Source organism: Danio rerio, chromosome 5 (genome assembly GCF_052040795.2).
Source record: "Danio rerio strain M-AB ecotype USA chromosome 5, GRCz13ab, whole genome shotgun sequence".
In the NCBI taxonomy this organism is placed as follows: domain Eukaryota; kingdom Metazoa; phylum Chordata; class Actinopteri; order Cypriniformes; family Danionidae; genus Danio; species Danio rerio.
Window position 1 is genome coordinate 20,109,521 of NC_141025.1, and position 8,831 is coordinate 20,118,351.

The 8,831-nt window shown below is 33.9% G+C and overlaps 1 protein-coding gene across 4 annotated transcripts in view; it reads left to right on the forward strand.

The window, feature by feature from the left end:
• Positions 1–8,409, forward strand: part of unc13ba (unc-13 homolog Ba (C. elegans)) — a 178,016-nt gene extending 169,607 nt beyond the window's left edge. For 2 of the 4 annotated variants that reach the window (XM_087253313.1, XM_087253311.1), the window contains 7 exons: positions 1,209–1,253; positions 1,337–1,408; positions 4,487–4,634; positions 4,770–4,826; positions 5,422–5,514; positions 5,918–6,077; positions 7,269–8,409. In XM_087253313.1, the coding sequence (XP_087109439.1) occupies positions 1,209–1,253; positions 1,337–1,408; positions 4,487–4,634; positions 4,770–4,826; positions 5,422–5,514; positions 5,918–6,077; positions 7,269–7,554 (861 nt within the window). In that variant the 3' untranslated portion in view covers positions 7,555–8,409. The remainder of the gene's footprint in view (positions 1–1,208; positions 1,254–1,336; positions 1,409–4,486; positions 4,635–4,769; positions 4,827–5,421; positions 5,515–5,917; positions 6,078–7,268) is intronic. The other 2 variants (XM_087253310.1, XM_087253312.1) reach the window with 1 other exon arrangement.
• Positions 8,410–8,831: the final 422 nt, after the last annotated feature.

Here is an 8,831-nt window from a genome sequence, read left to right on the forward strand (position 1 = left end):
TGAGTGAGTGAGTGAGTGAGTGAGTGAGTGAGTGAGTGAGTGAGTGAGTGAGTGAGTGAGTGAGTGAGTGAGTGAGTGAGTGAGTGAGTGAGTGAGTGAGTGAGTGAGTGAGTTGGGGTAGTGTGTGTGGGGATGTTTTCTGTCTGATGAATGAATAAAGCCTGGACACCCATTCATTTCCTATGGCGGTCACTTTAGACCGGGAACACCACAGATGTAACAAGGTTGATTAAAACACTCAAAATTCAATGAAAGAGGGGATCATCACTTTTATATAATCAACTGCAGTGTGGATGATATCATGAGGCCTTGAGGCAATCAGATGTAAAACACAATATTTATGAGTGATTTAAGTTGTAAATCGGTCAGATTTGACCCGAACACGACAGGAAGTTTAAACATTTGATTTATTAATCCCCAGATTAATAAAGGTACTAAGCCAAACAGAAAATGAATGAATGAAATAAATAATAAATTATAATATAATTTATAATAAAATATAATTTATCTTTTATTGAATACATTTGCAAAAAAGAGCCCCGTTTGTCAGACAACAACTTTTGTTATTTTGATATATTTAAATGTATTTATTTATTAGAAATTATTAGTACTTTGTAAAAAAAAAAAAAAAAAAACTTTGTCCCATAGACTGCGTAATTGGGAGAACATGTCTTAAGTTTTAAAATGGTTGTAAAGCTTACGAGATTATGCATGGTTTAGCCCCTCCCCCTCTACATGACGTTTTTACATTGAAATCTGCAGAAAACAGAGTAACTAGGGGTGCAGCTGGAGCTGGCTGCATTATTACACTTACAAAAATGTATTTTGACTAAGCTTGTTTTTCTTTTAAAGCCCCACATCAGTGGAATTTAATACCACAATCTGTTAGAACATCTTTAAAGTCATTTAAGCATAATTCTAAGAAATGGCTTCTTAATAACCTACATTGTGAACACTTGGCTTTTGTTATTGTTGTTTGGTGGTTATTTTTCATTTTTGTTGTTCATTGGAGAATTGTTTTAAGTTTTGAATTTTTTTTATTGGTATGGTGCGGTACCTATGGTTACCTAGAGTTATGCTTGCTTTTTCTTGTACAAGAGTGAACAGCATGCCTACAATTTTAACATCATAATATTTTCAGTCAATACTGGCATGCAGAGGTTTGAAATTTTTTTTTTTTATTATTATTTTATTTATTTTTTTTGTAGGGAGCTCAGCTGCTTACTGCTGCTAAGGAGCTGTCTAAACTAAAGGTATTAACCATAAATACATGACTAAAACATTTGATCTATAACTTGTTTAGATAGGTGTGTCTAATGCTTCTTTTTGATTACAGGGAGGAGCGGAGCCAAAGAGCCTGTCACCAAGGCAGTGTCTGATCATGGAGGTGGCGCTGGACTCAGTCAAGGTGTGTGTTTGTGTGTGTATGTCTGTGTTACAACACAATTAGGCAGTGGTGTTTCATTATTTTGGGTTACTAAACCTTAGTTTGCTCATAAATAACCATAAAAACTGCATCTTAATTCACAAGAAAACATTATATTATAGAGTTGTAAAATGGAGTATATATTATAGAGGTGTGTACATCTTTTTAGATTTTTATTTTCAATCATGATATTCAGGCACTATTTTTGTTTTTGTGGTACCTTGACAGGTTTTGGTTTTTCATACATAGACATGAATAAGTATTACACTAAATAAATTAATATTGCATTAAATGCAGTAATGGTCAGCAGGAAAGTCACAGTCTTGATGAGTCATTGACTCATTCATTCAGGTAGTTCGTTCAAAACAGCTGATTAGAAACTAAGCAAATAACAGAAAGTGTGAATGGGTCACTGAATCTTTGACTAAAATGATTAATGGATTAATTTACAAATGAACACTGCAGTGTTGTTCTGAGACTTGTATTATTCTGCTCTTTCCTTGTTTGTCACTAGTGATACTATAGTAGTTATTAAATGAATAAAAAACCTCATGGATGCAAAAGTGCCTTGTATATCACGTAGTGTAAGGTAATTCTAACATTTTAGCAGACTTTACCCTACTGTGAAGGCTTGTGTGCCTTCCTCTGACTTTTTAATATTTACTTTACACTGTTTAATATTTTAGAGGACATTATTATATATATTATGTCAGATATTGTTTCACACTCTGAGCTTTTTTATGTCTAAGATGTCCATTGCATTTTAAAGAAAAATACTGTAGTAAAAACTGATTCATTAAAACATATATTTAAAACATATTATAAACTTTGCTTAATTTTAAAATTAACCTTTAATTTAATATTATTTTAGATCATTTTTCGAATCATCCCTCAGGCCAGATTAAATGTACAGTACTTGTGGTCTGTATGTTTGACACTTGTGTGTTAAAGTGTTGACTGTCTGTCTCAATAACAGAATCGTCAACATTCTTCACAGCGAGTGTTTGGGTTCTTGGGACTGGTGTGTCATGAAAGTGTGTGTGTGTGGGTAGGAGAGAGAATATGAGAAACAGTCTGAGAAAGCTGCTCACCGCAGGCATGACATTTCACATGTAATAGCTTGGTCAGACAAAAAAAGTTGCTGTCTGTGAGCTGTAGTGCATTTTGCAGAAGGAAATTCATTCTAATTTACTGCCTCTCTCTCTCTATGTGTATGTGTGTATGTACTGTATGTATGTGTGTATGTGTATATATATATATATATATATGTATGTATGTGTGTGTGTGTGTGTGTGTGTGTGTGTGTGTGTGTGTGTGTGTGTGTGTGTGTGTGTGTGTGTGTGTGTGTGTGTGTATATATATATATATATATATATATATATATATATATATATATATATTCTGCAGGTTGTTTTTTTATTTAAAGTCCACATGAAATCAAAATGTACAATATTTATTTTCTTACTGCACATTGTCAGCCTTACGGGGCCGTTTGCAACAGTAAAAAGTTCAAACGTGGCTTAGTTGTGACTTTAGGGACACTAAGTTACAAATTAAGCACAACTAAATATTTTTTGTTGCACAACTGAACTTAGTTTAAATGTAATGCTTGGTTCCAACTAAATATTTATGGCAGCCTCCCCCCATGTATAACGGTAAAAAAGAGTCGACAACGAGATTAGTTTACATAACAATAGAGGAGCTCATGATATTAATGAAGATCGATCTCCCTTTACTCACAGCCTTCAGACCAAATCTCACTATTTTTTCAGTTTATGAAAGAAGTTTGTTTCAAGGAGTGTTTTGTGATATTTGTGTCCACCACTTCATGACTTTTTTCTCTTCCATGTGTAAGATATACATTTTTTTAATTGAATGCTTTGATAACTTGTGATTTTGCATACATTCACGGCTCGCGATGCAGACATGTGCATCTGTTATTAGTGACTGACTGTAATGTTTAAGACAGAACTTACGAACAACTTGGTGCAACCCTACCAAGGTGAATAATTAATCTGTGAAATTAATCTCTCTGGAATGGCAGTCCTTCTCTGATGATGTCATTTTGATAGATTGAACAAAATTTGCTTAGCCACGCCCCATCAACTGTTATTTTGGTGCAAGTGAAAGATGAAAGGAGTGCAAAGATAAAACCCGGCCCTACTCAATATTCTGTTTCAGTTTGTGCATGTCATCATACAGAAATAAAAGTATGCAGCTACTTTTGGTTCAGGCAGGCTTTAAAGATATTTTTCATATCTGCTATGCTTTCAGAGAGTTGAATATACTGTATACAGTATATGTAAATATATACAGTTGCAGTCAGAATGATTAGCCCCCTGAATGATTAGCCCCTGTTTATTTCTGTTTAACAGAGAGAAGATTGCTTCAACACATTTCTAAACATAACAGTTTAATAACTCATTTCTAATAACTGATTGATGTTATCTTTGCCATGATGACAGTAAATAATATTTGAATAGATATTTTTCAAGACTCTTCTATACAGTTTAAAGTGACATTTAAAGACTTAACTAGGGTAATTATGTTAACTAGGTAGGTTAGGACTATTAGGCAAGTTATTGTTTAATGATGGTTTGTTCTGTAGACTCGGAAAAAATATAGCTTAAAGAGGCTAATAATTTTGACCATAAAATGTTTTTTAAAAAAAATTTTAAACTGCTTTTATTCTAGCCGAAATAAAACAAATAGGAATTTCCCCAGAAGAAAACATATTATTAGACATACTATGAAAATGTTCTTGCTCTGTTAAACATCATTTGGGAAATATTAAAAAAAGAAAAACAAATTCAAAGGGGGGCTAATAATTCTGACTTCAACTGTATATATAATTAATAGTATTATATGTATATACTGTATGTATTTCAATATTTAAATTCATTTGATTTTATTAGAATTATTATTTTATTGCAGTTTTATCATTTAATATTTGTAGTTTTCTGTTTTTTTATTCTTGTGTTTATTACAGTTTTTTGTTTAATTTTTTTTCTGAATTGCACTTGCTAATTTACTCTCTCTTTCAAACTTGCTGCCATGTAGATGTTCTTTCATGCTGGTGGGAACGGTTTAAAGAAAGTCTATCTGGAGAAGAGCCCCGAGCTGTCGTCACTGCGCTACGCTCTCTCTCTCTATACACAGACCACAGATGCTCTTATCAAGACATTTGTGACAACACAACATGCTCAGGGTGAGATTCGAACGCACGCACACATGTTCAGGACATGACTTTTATCAGCTTCTGCACATGGCCATGCAGTCTGCATGAATTATTTGTCATTTTCAGGACTTTATATATTTATAAAATGATTTTATTTTCCCTAAGTGCAAAACGGTATGGGCATCAGGATCACCCCCAAGGAGAACGTCCGACCTGACAGAGGTGGGCCACATTTAAATCTTCAGGAAATAAATTAAAGCTGCAAATTTATACATTTATTTATTTTTGGGATGCCTGATAACTTCTTTATCTGTCACACATGTACCTAAATTTAAGTTTAATACATTTTCGTGGGGCTTTCATGAGTATATTCTCTTACGATATTCACAATGACAGCATTTATTCTGTGAAAATTTCCTTGCTCTGTTAAACATCATTTGGGAAATATAAAAAAAAAAAAAGAAAAACAAATTTAAAGGGGGGCTAATAATTTGACTTCAACTGTATATATAATTATTAGCATTATTATTATACAGTGAATAATAATATTATTGCAATTTAAAATGACTGTAATAAAATTTACTCTTTATTTTTGCAAAGTTGAATTATCAGCATCATTACTATAGTCTTCACTGTAACAAAATCATTCTAATATGCTGATTTTGGTTCTTAGGAAAACTTTCTTATTATTGTCAGTGTTGTAAACTGTTCTGTTGCCCAATAGTTTGGTCAAATTTGGCAAATACAGCTTTCATTTGAAATACAATTTCCATGTGAAATGTGCAGTATAAGTGAAGTGAAGGGGTTTGATTGACAGGTTCTGGAGTTGAGCGGCCGATAGGAGAGGGAGTGATTCAGCTGGATTTGTCGCCCCCAGCTGGAAACACAGAGCAGAAACTCAGCGTCAGAGGTCAGTTTGCAGCAAATAATAAAGGATCCCACTTTATATTGAGTGTTTTTAACTAATATGTACTTACATCAAAATATAAATACAGTGTATTGCCAAACATTTCTGGTGTTCTTGAGGTGAAATACAGGTAGGGTCAGGGGCAGGTTTGGTGGTATGAGTAGGTTTAATGGTGGGTTAAGGTGTAAGGAATGGATCAACAGTGAAATTTTACAGATGTATTTGCATGCATGTATTTAATCAAGCATAACTACAGTGCAAAAATAATGTATGTACACAACATTGTAACAAATTATTAATTTCAGCGCAAGTACATATTAGTTAAGGCCACCTAATATAAAGTGGGACCAAAAACAGAATTTAGTGCTGAAAACACTCATAAAAAATGTGTTTCCTTCTCTTTCAGTGATTGCGGTAAATGACATGAAATGGCAGACCTCAGGGATGTTTCGTCCATTTGTGGAGGTTAACCTGGTCGGCCCAATGCTCGCAGAGAAGAAACGGAAATTCACAACTAAATCAAAAAACAATAGCTGGAGTGCAAAGTACAATGAGGCCTTTCAATTGTGAGTGAAAACACAACTTTAATCTGTAAATGTTTGTCTATTTAAAGGGATAGTTCACCCAAAATAAGGCTTACTTATCATTTACAATACCAACCCTGGACATATTTAATTCAGTAAAGTTACTGATACTGATGGAGATACCAATGATTCCTAGTAAGGTGTTCATGTTTTGTTAACCCTTGTGCTTCCTTAGGGACATTTTTGTCTTTTTTATAAAATTTTCTGAGATCATATTGGTTGTGTTTTGACGGAACGTCCTGATCTGTATGGAGAAATCCAGTTATTTTACAGTTATTTTACAGGAGTTATTTTACAGGACACAGCTAAACTGATTAAACTCAAACATATAATCATAAATTATATATCCAGACAAACTGGGAATTTCTGAATGCATTATAATTGCTAAATAATGTTAGTACAATTTTATTTTAATTTAATTTCCGTTTTAAAATTTACATTTGCAGCAAAGAGCTTTTAAAATAATAACTGCATCTTATATTCTTATGTTGAGAAAATTAGCTTTTACTTTTAGTTTGTTTTAGTGTTTGTTTATTTATTGTTATTGTTTGTTTATTTTGACATTTAAAACCATTAGTTTACAAAGACTTGTAAATGTTTGATTAATTAAACTTTTATGTTCATAATGTAATTTTCTGCAGAATTGCTGAGGAATCTTAAATGATTTATTAACCCTGGTGCATCCTTATGGACATTTTTGTCTCATTTTCTGAGATCATTTTGCATCATTTTGCCAACACTAACTTAATAAATGATTCTTTTATAAATTGATTTTGCACTAAGTATTAACTAAAGACTAACTAAAAAATTTAAGTATTACACTAAAGACCTTGAGGCCGCCACTGAAACCCATTAAAATACCCAATAAAATGACTTCTTCCCATTGCCACTTAAGCAAATAGTCATACATTCTCTGTCAACAGGCTATCCTTCCCTTCACAAGCTTCACATTTTTTTTGTATGTTTTTACTTATGTCTGGAGGGCAATTGATGAGTTTGTATTGTATGGAAATCAGAGGGCCACACTTATTTTGTACAGTGGCGCTAATAGGGTTGGATTTTTGTGCAGTTTTGTAGAAAGACAACTGACAACATTTTAAAGTATACACATAAAAAAAAAAACATTCAGTATATATGATCTACTCACATGTCTGTTTCTTCTGTTTGTCTCAGTGTGTTGGGTAAAGGCGTGAGTCTGGACTGCTATGAGATTCAAATAACTGTGAAGGATTACTGTTTCGGCCGTGCAGACCGGGTTGTCGGGATTGCTGTCTTGCAGCTGCGTGACATAGCAGACCGTAAAAGCTGCGTGTGCTGGTGTCCACTGGGCCCACGCATTAACATAGATGAAACTGGGACCACGGCGCTACGAATCCTCTCTCAACGCTCAGCAGATGAGGTTGCCAAAGAGTTTGTCAAACTAAAATCTGAGACCAGACCTGTTGAAGAGGGCAGGTGAACGCCAGAAGACATCTTTTATTGATCAATATTATAAGTGTGGACTCATAGAAACAGAAGAGATGTTGATAATGCGAGACAAAAGGAAGAGACTTCTTGACTGTATCTTACAAGCAAACATGCGTTCATGAACTGAACACACAAGGACCCACACTGTTGCTGAAAGCGTGTTTGTTTATTCAAAGCCTTAAGAGTCACGTAACCACTTGACTCTTCATGATGGACAACTGCTCATTGGGATGAGTGTTTGCACTGAGAACAGCGTTCCCACGTTCATGGAAAAATCTGGAAATATCAGGGAATTTCAATTAAGCCATGGAAAGGTCATGGAAATTAACAAAACCTCTAGAGGTGAATGATAAGTTGTTCAAAGATTGCAATCTCAGTTCCAACGACAATATAATCTGGGTGTTGACAACTTTGTTCAACTATTATTTGGCAAGCAAGCTAATCGATTACGTTTTACAAAAATGATTTAATTCAGGCACATTCACACCAAGAATGATAACAATAATGGTAACAACAAAGAAAGAGATATGGTTCTAAAAAACCACAGCTATGATAATTAAATCACCAGAATCACTTTCAGAATTTGTTTTCAGCTTTTGAACAATAATAGCATTGACAGCCAATCAGAATCCATCCGGATTTAAAAGGCACTAGTATTTAACGTGAAGCAGAAGATAAAAGCGAAATGTGCTTGTAATGAACAGAACAATGTTGTGCTGTAATGTAGAAGCTACTATAATACAGTTTTTTAGCAGCAGGAAACAAAGTCTGTGAGGTTTACAAACCAGGACTCGGCATGTCGAAAGTGCAAAATCAGAAAGTCAAAGAAGACAATATAGATGTTACGCTTGTCTCACACCACAAGTGCAGGCAGAGTGTGAGCAGTGCGTGTGCAGCATGTATAGAGAGAGCAGAAACAGCACGCAGGCATTTGACTTTCACAACGGCAGCGTCAGCAGCGTGCATCGCATTGGCATTTGTTGCTTAGATCAATCTGTCTCTGTTTATTCCTTCTACTTATCTATCTATCTATCTATCTATCTATCTATCTATCTATCTATCTATCTATCTATCTATCTATCTATCTATCTATCTATCTATCTATCTATCTATCTATCTATCTATCTATCTATCTATCTATCTATCTATCTATCTATCTATCTATCTATCTATCTATCTATCTATCTATCTATCTATCTATCTATCTATCTATCTATCTATCTATCTATCTATCTATATATATAGGTAACTTTTTCCAATGCTGTTTTC